A 22,500-nucleotide genomic window follows, 5' to 3' on the forward strand; every position below is an offset into this window, starting at 1 on the left:
GCAATTGTGCGATAGTAAAATAGGGTTTTCCTTGAAACTAAAGAGGTGTAATTACGACAATTTCCAACTTAATGCTGACAACCAGAATTTAGAATTCTCTTTGAAAGATTTGTCATCCATTCTTGTAATTTTATAGTATGTAATGAATTTTTTATATATAACCTACAGAAGTGGTTTCTTTATATATGAAAAATGGACACATTCAATCAATAGATGTTGGAAGGTATCAGGCTCTATTAATTTGTGAGTTACAACTATTGTTTTGTTTTTAAGGGTTTTACAGCGCTTGCAACACATATGTTACAACTATGTAACCCAAACAACAAATACAAAAGTAAGAACAAACTAATGACAATTTGTGTAATAAATGCACCAACATTTCAGAGAGCAGAAATATTCCTGGAAGAATACATAAAAAAGTCATAAGTCCAAAGATGATGGAAACTAAGATAAGAATATGGTACTAATGCTGAGTACTGGAGTAGCAAAACCTCAAAAGTCTTACAGTACTGTTATCTTTATCAGTGTCGTATGGTATCCGTTTCTCAGATATATGTCGTGATGTCTTGTAACAAAAAGCAAATGAAGTAGAAAGTGGTCGGTGATACGAACTCTGGCAATGGCATTGTGTCTTTGGAGCAGTTACTTTACACAAATTACCCTAGTCGACTTGAGTGTGAATGAGAAACTGGATTTATTTTTAGTGAAGGATATCATAAAGGTTTTAATACAAAAAGGATACGCAGTGACTTGTTTTGTGTCATATGGTATCGACACTTGATTTCATTTGACCTGTTGGGGGAATAGATAAGACATTTTGAAGTGCATTGAGTACAGGAAATACCCTTGTAAGAATGCTCATATATCTGATTTTTAAAAATTATTTTATAGTTATTTCTATTATTTTTTTTTCCCCAGTCTGAAGAAATTGTTGAAAGAGTGTCAGACATGATAATGGCCACAGTCACTCACTCTGTTGAAAACAAAAAGGAAGATCTGGATCTTTGTCTTTTCTTGGATTTTGACATGGCCATTTTAGGTCAGGAGGATGCAGGTGATATAGCTTTTTTGTTTTGGTTTCTGTTATTTTGTTCTATTTCATATTGTATTTATTTATTTTATTTTATTATTTCTTTCTTTCTTGCGGCTATGTGGTCTAGTGGTATGATACTCACTTTCGGATCGGAAGGTCCTGGGTTCGAGCCTCGCGCTAGGCGCATAGTTGAGTCCTTGGAAAAGGCTATTTACTCACATTCTCTCACCGTACTCAGGTGTAAAATGAGTACCTGGCCGTTAACAGCGTTGTCTTTGTCCGAAAAATTGTAATATTGCCTAACAGGCGTCATGTCCTGTCCTACATGTTAAATGTTGCTGTTGACCAGGGACCCCTTGTAAAGCGCTTTTAGCACATTAGTGGATATTGCGCTATATAAAGCTCAATTATTATTTCAATTATTTTCTTTCTTTTTTTTTTTTTTCTGTTTTCTTTTTTCATTGGGCAGCAGCAGCAAGTGGATTCTGATTAAAGTGCTTATAACAAAAATTAGATTATCTCCCTTAGATCTGTTTTTTTTAGAAAAGGCGATTATGAAATAAATGACTCATCCTCATCTTCATTATCCAGGCGTTGTTTTTGTGTGGCTAAATGGAGTCCAATAGCTCCTAAGATGTCAGTGCACCGCTGATGGTTTGTCCAATTAAGATGGAATCAATGTGTAGCGATTAAGTTTAGTTATTAAATACAAAAAAAATCTGTTTTTCGGGAATGTGAAGTGTATAAGCGGAGTGTGCAATTAAACAGAGTGAACTGTATTATTATTATTATTATTATTATTATTATTATTATTATTATTATTTATTATTATTATTATTATTATTATTATTATTATTATTATTATTATTATTATTACTATTATTATTATTATTATTAATATTATTATTATTATTATTATTATTATTATTATTATTATTATTATTATTATTATTATTATTATTATTATTATTATTATTATTATTATTATTATTATTAAATCAGGTCTTATATTTATTTCAATTTCAGTATATGATGACTATGCCAAGAAAATTCGACAGGAATATTGTCATTATGAAGAGGAAGCATATACTCAAGGGAGGATTAAGGTGAGGAGTTTGTGATATTAAACTTTTGATTAGTTTTGTAAAATAAGTATTTAAGTACATAAGAGTAAAAGCTTAAGCCGCTCAGAGGTGTAGATACCTCTGTCTTTGTATGTCTATATTCTTTTATAAATATATCACCTTAGGTAGCATAAAGATATCAAATTGAGAAATTAGGGAGCTGGCACTGGTGTAAGATAAAGATCTGAGTTAGAAACAGTGCCAGACAAAGCAAGAAAAGTACAAGACAAAAAAAAAGAAACATCCCAAAAAGTCAGTCTTCCTCGACTGGGGTTCGAACCCCAGACCTCCTGATTACCAGTAATCAGGAGGTCTGAGGTTCGCTTACTAGGAACCACCTGAGAGAGTCTCACAACTATAAGTGGCTATGTGGTCAAGTGGTATGACACTCGCTTTTGGATCGGAAGGTCCTGAGTTCGAGCCTTGCTCGGCGCATGGTTAAATCCTTGAAAAAGACTCTTTACTCACATTGTCTCATCATATTCAGTTGTGAAATGAGTACCTGGCCGTTAACAGCGTTGTCTCTGTCCAGGAAAAATTGTAATATCGCCTGACAGCCGCCGTGTCTCGATCTATGTGTTATGTGATGCTGTTGGTCAGGGACCCCTTGTAAAGCTCTTTGAGCCCATTTAGTGGATATTGTGCTCTATAAAAGCTCAAAGCTCAAGTATTAAGAGCCTTGACACTTTGTTACAGAATGACAGGATACAATGACAATTTGATTGACACTTGTCTATAGGAATCATTTAGTATAGTATAAGGATGTATCAAACCTACCCCAACCCAATGACTCCCAACTCAAAGCTGTATTGCACCACCAGCACTCAGATGAAGGAAACAACCGCCAACATGCCTTTAAAAAAAAAGTAATGGAGAAAGCCATGAACATAGTCAGGCTCAAATCTAGTTTGCCTGTCAAATTGTGTAAACTTCAGACTGAAGGTGGAATAGACGCATACCTGCCGAATCTTACGATTTTTTCGTAATTTTACGAATTTTAGACAAATTTTATGGAAATTTACGAATTTTTAATTCTTCGTAATACTTAAGTAAAAATAATAATAATAATAATAATAATGATGGTGATAATAATAATAATATTAATAATAATAATAATAATAATAATAATGATGATGATGATGACAATAATAATAATAATAATAATAATAATAATAATAATAATAATACTAATAATAATAATAATAATAATAATAATAATAATAATAATAATAATAATAATAATAATGATGATGATGATGATGATAATAATAACTATAATAATAATAATGATGATGAAGATGATGATGATGATGACAATAATAATAATAATAATAATAATAATAATAATAATAATAATAATAATAATAATAATAATAATAATAATAATAATAATGATGATGATGATGATAATAATAACTATAATAATAATAACAATGATGATGATGATGACAATAATAATAATAATAATAATAATAATAATAATAATAATGATAATAATAACTATAATAATAATAATGATGATGATAATAATAACTATAATAATAATAATGATGATGATGATAATAATAATAAAAATAATAAAGCATTTCTACAACACATATGCATGACGGTGTAATGTTGATGTGATCATCAATGTCAAATTGTGGTTTTTCGTAAACATTTTAAGAAATTACTAATTTCCTTGTCAAATTACTAAAAATTGACATAAAAATTAATAAATTTGAAGTTTTCAATTTGGCAGGTCTGTAGACGGGAATGTGGAAACTAGGCATTCTCAGAGGAGGCAAAGTCATGAAGAAAATGAATTTGACATTTTAAAAATCTAGTGCTTAGGCCACTGGGACCCCCCCTCCCCCCCCTTTGGGAGTTTATGCCACTATGTTTTTCAAATAATAGAACTTATTGGCCATACAAATTCCACTGTTACCGTAAAAATAAGTGTCATTTAAGAGAGTTATGGCCCTTTGAAAAAAGTGAGTTGTGTCCCCTTGCAAAAAAGAGACAACATTTCTTTCAAAGGCTCTGGAGACTACAATATTAATTCAAATATATGCAAATTGGGTATCAAACTGAAGGAAATTGAATATACTATCAAACTATGTGCACAAGCTTTCAATTTGTAAATATTATATAGATTCACAGAAAGTTGAAACAATTTGTCAGTAATCTCATGAAGTGTCATATCTAAACTTATGGGCTATTTCAGTGTTTTACACAAAAATTATTTTAAATATGGCCAAAAACAGCATGTTCATTAAAAATGTAGCACTGAAGAAAGCTATGGCCCAAGCCTCAACAACAACCTTCATATTTCTCCGTCACAGGAAAAACTAAAAGTGTACGCAACCCTTAAATTTTTCTCCACTTTGTGGGATGCCAAATTCATCATAATTTTCATTCTTTTTAAACATGGTATTGATGTCCAGTTGTCACATTTAAAAGTATGTTGAAGGTGTGGTAAAAACAATAGATATATCATGAAAAAAGACTAATTTGTTCACAACCCAAGTGAAGCATCATTACCGAAGACTTTTGAACGAAATCGCATTGTTATATTATGAAGAATAATTGATACTCAAAAGGGATTCTTGATTCAAGATGCAGTAAGTACATAAAAACAATATCCTTATGTGTTTTGCAAACATGCTTTACTCCTTAACAGTTTGCACTGCTCACCAATTTATTACATATCCTCATCATCAGTAGCAAAATCCTCTTCGTCCTCTGAAGTGTCGTCAAGGAAATCACTGTCAAAGCTATCACTACCATCCTCGGCATATGTATCTTCGTCAGTACTGGTGCAGCTTTCTTCATACGCAATTTCCTGCAACTCATCTGGAATGAAAGCATCTTTGAACCACTGTACTTCCAATTCAGTTGCAGAATTTCTCTGCCAACCGTTATCCTCTAGTTTTGGAATGCTAGGATTCTGGCACACTGCATTCCTCCAAATGAGAGTTTGAATGTTGGCTCTTGATATGTGCAGTGACAATACTTGACTACAAGGAGGCATCTGACACAGATCAATTCCACCACTGCATGAGATGGTACCTTTCTTTCCTTTGAAACGCTGGCGAACTATGTCATACCTCACTTTGTTGACACTTGTGCATGAGGTTTTGCCATACAGCTCCCCCTCGTGGATCTTTACCTTGCAGTTGGTGAGGGGGCTTGAGGCACACGGGAGGGCAAAGGTGTAAATCCCGGTCGACCGTCACGAGACCATCCCGGGTATCGAGCCAACGAGCCACATGAGCTGCTCGCCCCGGTGTGTGACTAAATTTGATCCAAACCCGGTGCCCGAATAGCAGCCCTATCCCGGGCGCCACACTATTATCCTTATGTCGAGTCCCAATCAGTCCCGTCAATGGCGAAGCGGTCTGCCGCCTAGCCAAATAATACCGCGTTCGTGTCGCCAGGGTCGTCGGCACGTCCGAGAAAAAAGCAAACGTCCCATGCATCAATCGATTCGCGGCCTGCCGATCGGAAAATGCGACGGCGGGGATGGCGAACTGACGCGTATATTGTCCCTGAACGTCGAGAGCCAGAGTATGGCAAAAAATGAGCTTTTATCAAAGCTATTGGCCGTTCATTACGTAGATATCCTCCTGTTACAGGAGACCCACCTATATTCAGGCGCGCAATCTTCCTGATTCCAGATCCCAGGCTATACGGTGGTCCAACGCGAGGACACTTCGAGGCTCAAAGGAGGGGTTAGCGTTTACGCTAAAGAGCCATCGAAAGTAAGGGTCATTGAGAGCGTAACGGACAGCAATGGGGTGAACCGAATTTCCGTGGAAGTAGGTGGACTGTGTTTGCATAATATTTACAAACCACCTAGAGCGACTTGGACTACACCACCGGTCCCGGTGGTCAGCCATCCTTCCATCTGTCTGGGAGACTTTAATAGCCACCATCACGAATGGGGCTACCGAGACTGCAACGAGGCAGGAAGACAACTCCGCTCATGGATGGACTGTAATGATCTACACCTAGTGTACGATCCTACAGCCAAGGGTACCTTCCGGGGTACCCGCCATAAGAAGGAGTATACTCCAGACCTCACCCTCGTAACGAAAGGCGCGAACGGTGAACCGCTGCAGGTGAAACGGACAGTCCTCGGGGACTTTCCGCATAGCCAGCACAGGCCGGTTCTTGTCACAGCTGGGGTGACAATACCGAGGGTGCAGTCTCTCCCACTTTGCAGATGGAATTTCAGGAAGGCTGACTGGGAGGAATTCAGTTCCTATATCGAGCAGGTCTGCCCTGCCATTCCTCCCAAGTCCAAGAATATAACCAGATTCAGTAGGCTACTGGTTAAAAGCGCTCAACGCTCTATTCCACGGGGCAAACGGAAATTCTACACCCCTTGCTGGACAGCAGAGTCGGAAGAGCTGTACCGAGAGTACCAGCAGACCCAGTCCCAGGACGCAGCCGATAGACTACTTCAGTCTCCGGCAGAGGGAAGGAAGCAACGGTGGCAGGAGACCGTGGAAAGTCTCGACTTTACACACTCCAGCCGCCACGCTTGGCGTTTGATAAAGAAATTGGACCCAGATCGGAATTTCGCGAAGGCTGCACCGGAATACGAGGCAGACACAATTGCCAAGAACATTAAGAACTGTAGTAAGCGGGTCCCTAATCAGGCTTTTGAGCGCGGTGTCCGCAAGGCGTACCGTACGATTTTGAACTCGCTACCTGCGGAGGAGTCGGACTGGACGGCCCCGTTCAGTCCCCGAGAAGTGGGTGCAGCCATTAGCGAAGTGAAGAACGGCAAAGCAGCAGGGATAGATGGTGTATATCCCGATATGGTGACGCATCTGGGCCCCAGGGCACGGGCCTGGCTAGCAGAGGCAATGTCTGACATCCTTGCAAAAGGAAAGCTTCCACAAGTGTGGAAGCATGCGAAGATAGTTGCCATCCTGAAGTCAGGGAAGCCGGCGAAGGAGGCAGACAGTTACAGACCCATATCGCTGCTGAGCTGTCTTTACAAATTGTTGGAGCGTGTTCTATTAAACTGATGGGGGCCGGTCCTAGACGCTGCCCTGCCACCCGAGCAGGCAGGCTTCAGGGAAGGGAGGTGCACCACGGAGCAGGTCATTGCCCTTACAGAGCATATTGAGCACGGTTTCGAGAGAAAACAGCAAACAGGTGCTGTGTTTATAGACCTATCAGCGGCGTATGATACGGTCTGGTGCGATGGGTTAATGCTCAAACTTGCAAAAATCATAAGGTGCAAAAAGACCTTGAAGTTGTTCTCTTCGATCTTAGGGGAAAGGCAATTCCACGTCGCGCTGGGAGACGTCACGAGCAAAGTAAGGAAATTGAAGAATGGGGTCCCTCAGGGGTCGGTACTTGCGCCAATGTTGTTTAACGTTTACATTGGCGATATGCCGAACACTTCCTCCCTGAGGCTGGGATACGCAGACGACTGGGCACTCGTTACTCAGAGTAAAGTGTGGACCCGTCTCGAGAGCGTACTCAGCGAGGACGTCACCAGACTCAAATCCTACTTTGACAAGTGGTACCTGAAGATGAACACTTCAAAAACCGTGGCCACTGCATTTCACTTATGCAGTGGTTGGCACACCCGTAAACTGAATGTCCTAGTCGGGGACCAGCCACTCCCATATGAGCCGCGTCCAAAATATTTAGGGGTGACGTTGGATCGCAGTCTTACCTATCGGGTTCATCTCGAAGGGGTTGCCCGGAAGATAGAGAAGCGGAATAGTCTTCTGAGGAAGCTGGCGGGATCGACTTGGGGCGCTAGCCAAGCGCTCCTGAGAACATCCGCCCTGGCACTATGCTATTCCACCGCGGAGTATTGCGCTCCAGTGAGGGGTAGAAGCAGAAACGTTGAGAAGGTGGATGTAAAACTTCGCAAGTCGATGCACATAGTGTCGGGAACGCTAGCAACAACCCCTAGAGAATGGGGCCCGATAATGGCGGCGATCCAGCCCCCCGATGTCCGGAGGGAGACCATTACAGGAAACTGGCAAAGTAAGATCAAAGAGAGAGGGAATGGGATACCCCTCTCATGCGCATAATGAACGGTGCCCCCGTTTCGAGCCGAATTAAGTCCCGGCAACCCTTGTACGCAGAATCCCTGACTACGGACAGAGCTGCACATACGAGATGGAAGTCGGTTTGGACAAATTCAATCCCTCGTGGGGGCGGGGACCTACACTCCTCTAAGCTTGGTGAGAAGTTGCCAGGCTTTGATACCAGTAAGAGGAGACACTGGGTAGCTGCGAATCGGCTTCGGTCGAGGAGCTGCCTAACGGCCGGTACGTTACATCAGTGGGGTCTAACTTCCTGTCCAATATGTCCACACTGTGGGCAAGAACCCGAAACGGCAGAGCATCTAGTCGAAAGGTGTGTTGTGACGATGCTACCAGGCGGGTTCGCGACGGTGCACGAATGCGGACCGGACTTTGCTGATTGGGTCGATCGTCATAACATAATAGTGTGAACCATAAGAAGCTGCTGCCATACAGCTTGCACACAAATGACTCTAACATGAGACAGTCATTACTCGAAACAGCTGCTGATGTTCCAAATCTGGAGAACAGAATTCTAAGATCTTCCTCCTTTTGAAGAAATTTTAGAGCTTTCAGCTTTCCTTGCCCAGCAAAGCAACTTGTTGTGTCACAGCCTGTGAATGCATGGACACCAAGTAATGCATCACACATCTGTTTAGACAAAGTCTTTGCAATCTGAGAGACATTGATTTGTCGCCTGTCGTTGCTACAGCCAGTATCAAAAATCAGGGTCTTTCCAATTGTCTCTGAGAATGAAAGGAGAAGTAAGAAGACATCCGTGTCTGGTGATCTGACAACAATTGTTTCACAGTTTGGTTGGCGGGAAGCATATTGACAGTGCAGTATAATTCGTGTGTCTGCCTCTTCCTGTGATGAGTAGAGATCTAGACAAGGTACAGCTGTGGTAAATTCATCCGTGTCACTGTAAAGTAAGGTGCATCTCTCTTCACAGACAAAGAAGATTTCCCTGTTTCTCAGTTTCTTTGCATATTCGTTACTTTCCCATTCCTTGAGGAGAAACCTGATAAGGGATCTTTTGTTATCAACGCAGCTGAGAAATGATTTCCAACATCTGGGCACTGTTGTTGCAGATCCTTTTAACAAGTATGCATTATCTTCAGAAGATCATCTCCTCAATCTCTCACAACCTTTGATTGAATCTTCTATGTAAGTATCAGTCACAAAGTGTACACAAGCTGCTTGTGGTAAGGAGGAAAATGTAAGTTTGGCTACTTCACCAAATGTATTTGGGATTGCTGACAGAGTTTGTAACAGTGCATTGCCATCAACAATGTAAACGGTGTTTGTTTTTTTTTTTGCATAATCCTCGAACATTAATGAATTGTCAGGCGTGAGCTTGTGCAACAGAGTTGCTTTGTTGGTCTTCAGAGGTAAACCATCTGATGAAGCTAGCGACCATGGAGTAGGTGTTAGAGTTAGAGGATATTGAAGAACTTTTTGAAGATCAACACTGTGCTCTTGGGACAAAACAAGAAGCTGGCCAAATAAATTTCTTTGTGCCTTGATTTTGACCACGTTCATGTCTTTTTTCACTGTTACCACTTTCCTCAATGATGCAAATGTCTTGGTCTTGTTCCTTTCTAATGGCTTGTGAAATTCTACAGTCTTTTCCTTCAGTCTGTTTTCAACAAAACTTTCAAACAATCTTTTTCCTGTTTTTTCCACGGCTAGCAGGTCATCAGCAACATCCTCTTGCACTTTCATTCCTGAAGCTAGACTGACCAGACCATCTTCAACTTCAAAGGGATTGATAAATGCTGAAAATGCCTGGAGGATCTTTTGCACTCGCTTTTCACTTTGTCTTTTTTCTGCAAGGCTCAATTCTTTGTGGGTGTCTATATCCATACAGTTGTTGTTGCTGATCATTCTTTGGGTTGCTGATACATATTCTGCTCGATTGTGTCTTGTTACACTCCAACGGTAATAGCTTGGAAGACTCTTGCTGAACCCAACAATACCTCCTTTTGTCTTTGCATGTTTGTTTATTGTTTGTTCAATGGTCATATCAACTGCTATTCTTCCAGCAGGCGTCCTAGTCCTTGATCTGGAGACACTAAATCCATTATCTTGTAACATTTCTTCTGCCCCCTGGGTGGGAATGAATCAGGTTGGCTAGTGACACAAAATATACACTGAGATACTTGGCATAATTGTGGTGATTCATGGTAAAAAGCAGTGGGCACAGTTCTTTTAAACAAGATATATGAAGAAGAAAGTTGTTTGTCTTTGTAGCTCGCAGAAACTGGAGAAGAAGCCAAACTCTGTCCATGTATTGGATCCAGTATTGTGCAGTTTTTCCGTACTTTCCTGAGCGGACACTCTCTTTGAAGGCTTCATACTGGGAAAATAACTCAGCATACACAGTTGACTGGAGAATTTTATTAGCTGTATGGCTTGAAATTCCTTCGGTGAATTCCTTTATGTAAGACATGAGGTCTTTACTGAGTTTTGAATCCGTGTCCTGCTCAAATTTTACAAGCAGAGGTCTCTCTAGAGCCTCCAAAACAGACACATGCACTCGTATAGCCCTGTTGTAGTTCTTTCCACTCATAACCCTATCCATAGAACCATGTGCACATAGCCCTGCTTCAGTCACAATTTCTTCAAAACCAGATCCACTTTGCTTTCCCAGGGCACCAAGATATGACATTATGGTGTGAAAGACACCCAGGTGAATAATGACTGTTTTGTAAAGCTGTGGGTTTTGCCAGACAATATCGTAAGCTTTCTTTGCTACAGCAAGGTCAAATGTTACAAATGTATATGGCTGACCAAGCTCTTGTGTTGCCTCCAAAGATAGTTGTAGCACCTTCTGTACTGTAGCTGCTTCAGTTATGGGAGCATTGATGACAGGCATATATTCAACAATTGAAGGCATGTTGGTTTCATTTTCATTTTGGGGGTTTGGAGTTGTTGATGAAAGCCAACCTTTCCAGCCAGGGAAACGTTCTCCGTCTGAATTCAACTTCATCCTACAGAACACCCACAGAAAATTATCTTGGTGCAGCTGTCTTTCTTGATTGTTTTCTACTGTTGTTGTGGAAACAGTCAGAGAAGGTTCTGCTCTTCCAGTTGCAAAGCAAAGCTGAATTTGGATGGGTTTGAAAGTTGCTGACCTTTTCTTTGTTTTTCCAGTCGTGACATTTTGTTGCTCTATTTTTCTTTCCAAGTTTCCTTCTTTTATTTCTTGGATCATGATGCCATGAGTAGAGTGTGTGGTGCCAGACCCATCAGTGGTCTCCTCTGTGAGATCGAAATTATCCCAGCAAAAATGGGTGATTTTTGGATGTGCCAATGCGGCAGAAGGAAGATTTGTGGAGCATTCAACAACACTGTCGCACATTGCAGTCTCCAGTTCCAAAAGAGTAGAGTGGGATGCGCAATGTCCAAAGCGGTTAAGGATGTTTATAATCTGAAAACTTCCAGTCAAATGCCTCACAGTCATCCCCAGAAGTAAATGTTTAGGCATTTTCCATTGTCCACAAGTGACATTAGATCAAACATCTTGGGCCATGGAACGTACAAGTCTTTCAGACCTACTACTCATATGTCCTGCACCTTGCTTGGATAGGAGTGTAGTAAAAAATTTGATCAGAGCAGAAGGAAGTTGGTCTTGAGCAGATAGCAAATACTCTGATGTGGGGGGGGCCAAGGCATTTGTGAATGATCTTTGAAAGAATCCAGAATCAAATGTCTCAAGGTTACAGCAGCTTCTTGCAGTTTTCTTTCCTCTGATGAGGCACTCTCAAATGCAGCTTCAATTGCACAGCCTTTGGGGACTTCATTATTATAGAGAAAATGGCTATCAAAGATTTAAAAACCCTATATAGCTTTGTAAAATATTTTATGATATGAGGCAAAAAATGAGAAATGACAATAAAATTCCACTATTTATTGCATTTGAAGCAATTTTAGGGTGATAAACAATCATTTTATGCACAAAAATGAGTTCACGAAAAATTGCACCCGATGACCTTTCAAGGGCCATAACTCCTGTAAATGATACTTGAAAAAACTGTAACACCCGGATTAATTTGTATTATATGTCCCTGAAGCATGCCTGAATTGTGCTAGTGCAAAATCCCTCTTGTTTATTCATCCTGAAGGGAAACAAGTACACTCTAATATATTTTCTTTTCAAATTATAGAGAAAATGGCTATCAAAGATTTAAAAACACTATATGGCTTTGTAAAATATTTTATGATATGAGGCAAAAAATGAGAAATTACAATAAAATTCCATTATTGATTGTATGTGAAACAATTTTAAGGTGATAAACAACCATTTTATGCACAAAAACGATTTCACAAAAAATTGCACCCAATGACCTTTCAAGGGCCGTAACTCTCGTAAATGACACTTGAAAAAACGGTAACACCCGGATTAATACTCAAGATATATTGCTGTTTCAGAAAAACCATGTGGCGAAAACTCCCCCAGGGGGGGGGGGGGGGGGGGGGGGGGGAGGGTTTCGCCCACTGGCCCATGCACTAATCTAGCTAAACAGAAAAAAAATTGAGAAAAAAAGGCAAATGAATGACGATTAAAGGATTCAAATTCAAATCAGTGATCAACACCAAATACACTTTGAAGCTGGAAGAAGATGGCTCTGAACTCTTATTCCCTTTTATTATTTTTTTTTGGTTATGTTTTTGTGTTTTGACTTTGTTTTTTGTTTTGTTTTTTTTTGTTGTTGTTAATTTTGTTTGTTTCCTTTGTTTTGGTTTTTTAATTTTTGTGCGTTTTTTTTTTGTTGTTTTTTAAATGTTATTTTTTTTTTTTAAGAATACAATATTTTACCTGGCAACAATTGCCAACTTCTTATATGTAATTTTAGGCCTGTCATGACATGTTCAGTCTCTATTTCTACAACCCTTTCATATGATTATAATTATCTATAATTGTTCATTCCATTATTAAATGCTTGATCTTTATCGATAATTCCTCAAAACTTTCAGGTATTGGAGTCCATTGTTAAATCTGAATACATCTACCACTACGAGACGTTTATGAGACACCAGCAAGGAATAACATAAAGAGAGAAATTGAATCATTAAGATCATCATGCAAGCAGAGATGAAATTTTCTAAACTCGTAGAGTCCCATATACTTGCTTAAAAATAATTGTGATATTAAGTACTTAACGTGTTCATAATGATATTAACTTTTGAAAAGTATGTTTGAAATCTAAGTACAGTCACGTCTCTCCTATCCGAAAACATCCGTTCCCATCATTTTGTCCGGACAACAGAGACATCTGGATAGTGGAATCAGTCCCTAACATGTACAAATAAAGGGAAAAAAATCCATCCCCATGCAACCTGTCCGGATAATGGAGTCATCTGGATTGTTGAGTTCTGGATTAAAGAGATGCGACTGTATATGATTAAACGTTAATCCTTTAACATAAGTATAGCTTTATATATATTGAAAACAGATTTTGTTTGCTTTTTGAATTCCAATGCATCTGTGTGGATGTTCCAGCACTACTATTAATTTAATCTCAAGGTACAATTCAATTGTAGGCAAAATGATATTACAAAAAAATGAAGACTGCTGAGACTGAAATTCTTCAAATTCAAAGGCACTTCATACACCTAAGCCCATTTGACTTAGATCTGAATAAGTACTTGCCTTTTGACAGTGATATGAACTTATGACATATTATCATGATTAGTACAGATATTTAAAAAAAATTCAAACTGTCAATGTCCAAGTCTATGAAGGAGGAACCATCCCACAGCTGCCACCAAAACATGCCAAAATGTAGGTACAGGCAAAAGCACTGACCTACGACCCCAAAGCAGTGGCGGTGGCAATTTTTACATTAGGTTTGAGACATTACATAAGATTTCATACAGCACATAGAACTAAATGTACAGTACAAGACAATTGAATTATAATTTTATGACTGTTTATTACTAAATTTTTAAAAAAAGAAGAAATAGAAAGAAAGAAAAGAAAAATAGTCAAATCATGTGAGTGATAAAGCACATGTAAATATTAAAAAATAATGATGCATGACGGTGATGATGCAATTAATGTGCTAAAGTGTATTTCCTATCAAATTCCATTCACTCAGTAAGATTCAAATTCAAATGTCATTTGTACAGTAAAATTCGGGATTAATAGCCGGGTCTAACCGACTCAATTCATATTATATAGAGCCTTGAAAACTAGAAATAACACCCCCCCCCCCCCCCCACCCCCAATTGAGATTTTATATAGAGCACTATCCATTAAACGTGCTCAAAGCACTTTACAAAGGGTCCCTAGCCATCAGCAACACTTAACATGTAAGACTAGACATGACAGAGACTACTCTGTTAATGACCAATTACTCATTTTACACCTGAAAGAATGTGAGTAAAGAACCGTTTCCAAGGACTTATCTATGGGCTGCTCAGGGTTGGACTTGAACCTAGGACCCTCCGATCTGAAGCAAGTGTCAAACTACAAGACCACATAGCCGCTCACGTCAATACTATCAAAAATAAGACATCAAAGCACTTGGAAGTTTAAGAAACGAAACTCAATACTGGCATTTATTTTGGTTCAAATCTTATTAGTAAGGTCAGCTTAAAATTCAACTCCAAGCACCAGGTTTACCCAGATGATTGGTCGCATATATACTCATCATTAATGCTTACCTATCTTAACCATAGCACATTTGTTGAATTCAGGTCTTTATGAGCATAATATTTTATTTATAGTTAGAGGATCTTAATTTCAATCTATCTGTGGCCAACTCTTTCCAAACGGTTCAATGTCTGGGTCATTTAGATTGAGTTGCTAGGAATTGAATTAATCACCAAATATATAAAACTTATGTGATATTTACATAATTTATTGATGAAAATGAATTTTGTTTCTCAACTAAAGTTGAAAATTTATATAGCGCAATATCCTTGAAACGTGCTCAAAGCGCTTTTACAATTAATCCCATGTCAACAGCAACACTTGACATGTAGGACAAGACAAAACGATTGTTTATTGATATTATAATTTATTTTTCAACATAGACAATGCTGTTAATAGCAAGGTAATCATTTTTCCAAGGACTCTACTGCTATGCACTGCTCAGAGCTGGTCTTGAACTTGAACCATGAACCTTCCGATCCGAAGGCGAAAGCATACCATTAAACTAAGACCACATAGCTGCACAGTGACAAATACTAAACTCTCACATTTCTGATTCATTTTAACTTTTTAATATAATATGTATTTATATAAAAAACACAAAACCTATTGATGTAGTCTAAACAATAGTTCAAGAAGTTATTTTGGATAGTTAGATGTCAAAGAGAAATCTAATATATATAAATTTAAATATATATCTATCTATCTATATTATATATATATATATATATATATATATATATATATATATATATATATATATATATATATATATATATATAGATGGGGCTATTTATTTTGTGTCAAAGTTGAAATCGTTCTATTCATTCTTAGGTTTGTGGTTATTTTTGTGATTTGCAATAATTATGAGTTGTTAATCATCACACTTCTATTGTTACATAATGCAATTAATATTGTTTTATAAGTTGTGTACTTATTGATGTAAGCGTTGTATTTTTAACTAAATTTGTATCATGATTCAATATCAGGGGAAAGAACATGAAAACATTGAGACAAGCACGCTGTGATAGAATTCTGGTTTATATTTGTATTTCCTTTATACTTAACTACTAAAGATCTGAAATAAACAATTCTTATTATCTGAAGAACGATATATTGGTTTAAAATTAATTTTTTTATTGTTTGTAGGCTATTTGTTTTCTCAGTCTTTTACAAGCTTACTATGAAAAAAATAAACACTGTTTTTAAATTTTTGGTCAGAAAACTAATTCTTCAAATTATATTGATCAATTAAAATGACCCCACTTCATAATTTTGTTTTCAAACGTGAGACTTGAAAGAAATTTAGGATGTGAAAATTTTAGTGAAATTTCGAAAAGTCTGCAAAGTTTTGACATGTTGTGGGGAGTTTTAATTGATTAATAAATGAATTTAAAGTTTTCAGATCAAAATTATAAAAAGGCATCCTATGTCATTGTTTCATCAAATTATGTATTCAAAAAGGGTCTTTCAACGTTGTCATCTCAATCCATTAACACTCAAACAAAATTCAATGTACAATATTGAAACACCACAGGTACTTGTTCTGAATTGAATACCCTACTTATACGTCCTAAGTCAGTGTACATCATATTTTGTTCAAAGCGTCTTGTACTTGTATTGCTGTCATGTCAGTCCACTAACAGTCATCCAAACTAATTCACCACAATCACGACACACCACAGGTACTCGTTCTGAAATGAATACTCTACATGTACACAAAGACAACTTAAGTCAGTGTACATCGTATTTTGTTCAAAGGTTCTTGTCATGTCATTCCACTAACACTGTGTGGGGTTCCTGACCTCATAGTGGGCAGGGGGGTATATATTGTGTCTTCTATCCCCTTATATCTGTTTTCCAACATGCTTTCTGTCTTTGTCTTGGAATGAGATTACTTGGTTTTGTCCTGGCCCTGGCCGGAGTCCTAGCTGGGAGGGAAACAGTCAAATGCATAGTTATTGTTTTGGGAGATGATATTTTTTTCCTTGTAAATCATCTCTCTGTTATGTATTATTATATTTGTTATTTTGAATTTATAATGTAAGCTTTTGAGTGTATTCCTCTTTGTTGGATTTTGTGCTTGTGTCCGGATGAGACTTATAGATGATCTCAAACTAAGTACATTGGTGGTATGCTCTTGGAATCTACATCTGATCCCTATTTGTTCCCAGTTCCCCTTTGTCTTACTTTCTCTTGGGTTCTTTAATTGTAATTCTAGAACTTTTTACTATGCCATTTTCTGCCTTTTTACTGGCGCTGATATAACCTAAATGTGTTGCAAGCGCCTTAAAAACAAACCAAAAAAAAACAAAAAACAAATTCCACTCACAGTCACCCAAACTAATTCACCCTATGAACAATCACGACACATCACTGGTACTTGTTCTGAACTGAATACCCCATATATACACAAAGGATTCCTAAGTCGGTATCTACACGGCAGATCTGTTCAAATTCAGTGGGGTCTTGCAACGCTGTCATCCTACACTATTAACATTCACACAAATTGAAATCCCATGGACAATCATGACACACCAGAGGTACTTGTTCTGAATTGAATACCCGCACAAATACAAAGGCTTCCTGAGTCCGTACACGTCTGATCTGTTCAAATTCAAGGGGTCTTGCAACGCTGTCACCCCACCCCATTTACATTCCCTCAATATCCCATGAACAATCATGACACACCACAAGTACCGATTCTGAAGTGAATGCTCGTCATATACATATACACCAAAGGCTTCCTGAGTAGTAGACGTCAGTTCAAATTCAACAAAGGGTCTTGCAATTCTCTCATCTCATCCCAGTAGTATTCACTCAAAATACATCCCATGCACAAGCACAACGCACCACAGGTAATTGTTCTCAAATAAATACTCGGCATAACTGTCCAACTGTCCGTCACACAGTGCTCTGCTGGCTACCTGCACCCCTTGATTTTTCTTTTCACCCATGTAGGTTTGTACGACGTATCGATATCTGGCAATGGAGAAAACAAGTTATTCATAATTTAATAAAAAAACAAAAACTTGAGCTTTTATATCACGCAATATCCACTAAACTTGCTTAAAGCGCTTTACAAAGGGTCTCAGACCAATAGCAAAACGTAACATGTTGGACGAGGCATGACGTCGGTTAGGCGATATTTCAATTTTTTCCCCCGACATAGCCAACGTTAATAACGACCAGGTACTCATTTTACACCTGAGTACGGTGAGTAATATGAGTGAAGAGCCCTTTTCGAGGACTCAACTATGCGTCACTCAGAGCGGGAGTCGAACCCAGGACCTTCCGATCCGGAGGCGAGAGTCATACCACAAGACCGCATAGCCGCACATCTGAATTTTATATTGTTATTATTTCATTAGATAAATTGAAAATTTAAACATTAACTTTATGGTCAAATAATTAGAAATCAGTTTTCAATACATTGATTTAAGTTCTTTAAACTTGCTAAAGGGAACAAGTTCCTGCCGATTTATCGAAAGACAATATTATGAGATAAACCTAAACGGTGATTCACTACTCCTCGTCAGCCCATTCGTCATCAAAGGTCACAGCTGGTTAACCAGTTAACTTGCGTACTCTGGATTAAAAAAAAAAAAACAACTCGTAATTAAAAATTTGGCCAGAAAACACCTCCTTCAAATATCGATCGATTTGAATGACCTTCGAGGTGATCCCCGAGAATTAGCAGCTGACAGGACAAGGTTGAAGATCCCTACATCGCCTCAAGTGCCAGTACGCGCGGCCGGAGAGGAGTGAGTGAGTTACACTTTACTCATGAGAGCACAATAAAGTAAAACGCAAACAAAATCTCAGTTACCTGTCAAAGTAGAGACCTTTCAAATGCTGTAATACCTCCTGTGATATTTGAACTGCTAAATTGCTTTCCAACTCTTTTGAATATTCTGTATCTGCAGAAAAAAAAATAAATACATGTTTTGAAAATCATCTATATCTTTCATCCATAACAGGGAGCAGCCCAGAATCCGTAAGGCGTAGTAGTAGTAGTAGTAGTAGTAGTAGTAGTAGTAGTAGTAGTAGTAGTAGTAGTAGTAGTAGTAGTAGTAGTAGTAGTAGTAGTAGTAGTAGTAGTAGTAGTAGTAGTAGTAGTAGTTGTTGTTTTGTTTTGTTTTTTGTTGTAGTAGTAATAGTAGTAGAAGTAGCAGTATAATACGGCACTTACAAGATGAACAATAGGAGCTAAATTTCATACTCAAAGAAAAGACGAGAATTGGGTTGTCCGGGTGTGAAGGTACTGCAATATTATACGATTCTTTCATTTAAACGAGTTATTTTCATATCGTGCCAATCATACCACGAGCTTGCGAGTGTGTGTTATTTATTGCACGATAAAAAAAAAATATAACGAGTTAAATAAATACAGAGAAATTTTAATGAAAGAATACGTTTATTCCACCCCTACTAGTAGGATTATTATGGGGGTTTTTTTGTAACACTCCAACACGGTTTCCTCGAACTCATTCGAATGTTCCGAATTTTGTCATTATTTTTTGTTGTCATTCCATTTCTTCCTCGAACTAATTTTTACCTCGAACACGGTTTCCTCGAACTAATTTCACCCAGCCAACGTTTATAAATGAATTAATTAAAGGGTTGTCTTTTATAATAATAATAATAATAATAATAATAATAATAATAATAATAATAATAATAATAATAATAATAATAATAATAATAATAATAATAATAATAATAATAATAATAATAATAATAATAATAATAATAATAATAATAATAATAATAATAATATATAATAATAAATAATAATAATAATAATAATAATAATAATAATAATAATAATAATAAATAATAATAATAATAATAATAATGATAATAATAATAATAATAATAATAATAATAATAATAATAATAATAATAATAATAATAATAATAATAATAATAATAATAATAATGTCAACTAAATATACTCAGACTCAGAGTGCTTCACCGGGGCTCCCTAGCCAACAGAAATACTAAACATGCAGGGCGAGACATCATGAGTGTAATAGACGTGCAGACTTTTCGCACACGGTACTACAGACATAGAGTAGACGCGGTGGATGCGGGTCAACGTGAATAGACATAATATTACATATTTGAGAGAAGTTCCGTTTAAGAGGGACTTCAGTGAAAAATATTTGTTTTTGTTTTTGTTTTTAAGGGTTTTACGGCTTGCAACACACTTAAGGCCATATCAGCGCCAGTAAAAAGGAAGACAATTAAATAGTTTAAAAATTCTAGATTCACAACTAAAAGCACACAATAAAAATAAGACAAAGGGGAATGGTACAAATAGGGAACAGATGTAGATTACAAGAGGAGAATATCATTGTATTTGTTTGAGATCACCTAAAAGTCTCATCCGAACACAAACACAGGTCCCCATTAAAATGAATACACTCAAATGTTTACAAATCATATTTAATATGAAAATAAAACATTGCAGTGCATAACAGAGAGATGATTTACAAGGAAAAAAATATCATCTCCCAAAACCTTAACTGTACATTCGACTGTACATTCTTCCCTCCCAGCCAGGGTAGTCGGTCAGGGCCAGAACAAAACTAAGTAACCTCGTTTCAAGACAAAGACAGAAAGCGTGTTGGAAAACAGATAAAGGGGGATAAAAGACAGTGAGTGCCGCCCCCCCCCCCCCCCCCCGCCCTACCCACTGCGGGAGATCAGGAACCCCATCCACCCAGTCATCAGTCAGTGAAAATTAATCACCCACAAAGACCTCAATGATCTGTCAACTCGAAGACAGGAAAATATCTGGCAGCTCCTGATATCAGGAGCTTGGGTCCATTTTTGGTCCATTATCAACAATTTGTGGAAATTCGTCGGACCGTGGACGAAAAGTCTGTATGTCTAAATGGGCCATTAGACGATATCACAATTTATTCTGACAGACAAGATTGTTAATGGCCAGGTACTCATTGTATCCATCAGTCCAGTGAAAGAATGAGAGTAAAGAACCTTTTCCAACTATGCGCCGCTCCGTACGGAACTCATCCGGTCCAAGACAAGTGTCATAACACATGACCACATAGATGCAGAATTTATCCTGGATACTTGAATACTTGAGAATTAAATTAATATAAGTTTATCAGCATACTCATTTTACCAAATCGGAAACAATGTAACTGATACTCCGTCATCGGCTGGTCAGGAGGTAACCCCTTAATAATGGGATAAACAATATGACCTATCATCGAACACCAACCTTGTTTGAGATATTTTTCTACAATAGACTGAGCTGCCCTCTTAGCCTTGAAGGACTGGAATCTCCGTCTTGGTTCCAATTGGTATGTGTTCTCCTGGGCAACAGTAATAACAGCAATGCTCATCCGCTGTCGAATAATATAACTTACGGTAAATAGCAATGAAAAAGAATAACAGCCTGGGTCCCAAGACACTACCTTTAAGGTCCCCACTTTAATAGATTTAAATCCTGAACATTCCCCACCACTTAGTGTCCTTTGGTACAACGGCTCCAAAAATGTTGAATCTAGTTATACAAGTTCCAAGTTTTATTTCATATGGTTTGGACCGATTGAAAAGTCATATTAATGACGATCATCATCAAAAACTTTTCGAAAATCCAAGTGTATAACATAATATATTATAATTACTAGGACCATCAGTGGCAAGCCTAAAGGTAATAAATTACCTGTAATAATTGCACACCACATGATTGTTTGTTCCTTAATCCACGCTGGCAACCACTTAATTAATTACCTTGACTCAGAAAATGTGTTTTACAGTCTATAATAAAGAAAACTTCAATACTTTGTAGTAAGTCGTGAAGGTGTTTTACTTTTTAATTAGACCTTTTTTGTGTTTTTGTAACTTGCACTTAAAAAAATGATAAAGTACATTATGCAGTATCTACTTAATGTGCTCAAGGCGATTTATCAGGAGCCCTTATCCAACAGCAACATTTAACATGAGGTGCTATTACAATTTTTTTTAAAAACAGAAATACCGCTCTTAGTAGTCAGGTACTCATTTTACCCCTTAACATGGTGGTATAATTTTCAAGTCCCAGTTTTGTGATAGCCTTAGCGGGACTCGACCAGGGACATAGGTTAGACGGTCATTGTCATACCATAAAACCACAAAGCCCCACACAATTCTTTAAAAGTCTGAAGATGCCTCCACTTCTTAGGAGAAACTTCTTTTCCTGAAACTCTGTTTGAAATCAAATGACAGTAAAACCTTCATTATATTATCGTGTTTGGAAAGCTGCCTCCTGTCTTTGTTTTACGGGTTTTTAAATTATTTTAGACAACGTCAAATGGAAAAGTTCTGAATTCATCAAACGGTCACTACTACCTTTCAATAGATGTAGTTGAACTAATTGTACAAATAAGGCCGCCGATGGAGTCGATGTACGTTTATGTAACATATATCTTGATGCTAGATCATCAGGTTTTTGTTTGTTTGTTTTGTTATGTTTTGTTTTTGTTTTTGTTTTTGTTTTATTTAGTTGTTTTTTTTTTGTTGTTTTTTGTTGTTGTTTTTTTTTTGTTTTTTTTTTGTTTGTTTTTTTGTTTTGTTTGTTTGTTTGTTTGTTTTGTTTGTTTGTTTGTTTTTTTTTTGTATGTTTAT

General features: G+C 37.5%; 2 protein-coding genes across 6 annotated transcripts in view; one reads left to right on the forward strand and one right to left on the reverse strand.

Annotated features, from left to right (window-relative positions):
- The window catches only part of LOC144974828 (uncharacterized), a 22,682-nt gene extending 7,106 nt beyond the window's left edge, over positions 1-15,576 (forward strand). For 2 of the 3 annotated variants that reach the window (XM_078918162.1, XM_078918171.1), the window contains exons 3-5: positions 919-1,054; positions 2,060-2,139; positions 13,179-15,576. In XM_078918162.1, coding sequence (XP_078774288.1) covers positions 919-1,054; positions 2,060-2,139; positions 13,179-13,256 — 294 coding nt within the window. In that variant the 3' untranslated portion in view covers positions 13,257-15,576. The remainder of the gene's footprint in view (positions 1-918; positions 1,055-2,059; positions 2,140-13,178) is intronic. The other variant, XM_078918152.1, reaches the window with a different exon arrangement.
- Positions 15,577-15,594: 18 nt separating this feature from the next.
- LOC144974840 (dynein light chain Tctex-type 5-B-like) overlaps positions 15,595-22,500 on the reverse strand; it is a 19,502-nt gene continuing 12,596 nt past the window's right edge. For all 3 annotated transcript variants that reach the window (XM_078918196.1, XM_078918185.1, XM_078918206.1), the window contains exons 3-5: positions 21,113-21,239; positions 18,689-18,779; positions 15,595-17,841 (exon numbers count right to left, since the gene is read on the reverse strand). In XM_078918196.1, the coding sequence (XP_078774322.1) occupies positions 17,676-17,841; positions 18,689-18,779; positions 21,113-21,239 (384 nt within the window). In that variant the 3' untranslated portion in view covers positions 15,595-17,675. The remainder of the gene's footprint in view (positions 17,842-18,688; positions 18,780-21,112; positions 21,240-22,500) is intronic.

This window comes from Berghia stephanieae, chromosome 1 (genome assembly GCF_034508935.2).
Source record: "Berghia stephanieae isolate SIO BIC M18660-M18661 chromosome 1, UCSD_Bste_1.3, whole genome shotgun sequence".
Classification (NCBI taxonomy): Eukaryota; Metazoa; Mollusca; class Gastropoda; order Nudibranchia; family Aeolidiidae; genus Berghia; species Berghia stephanieae.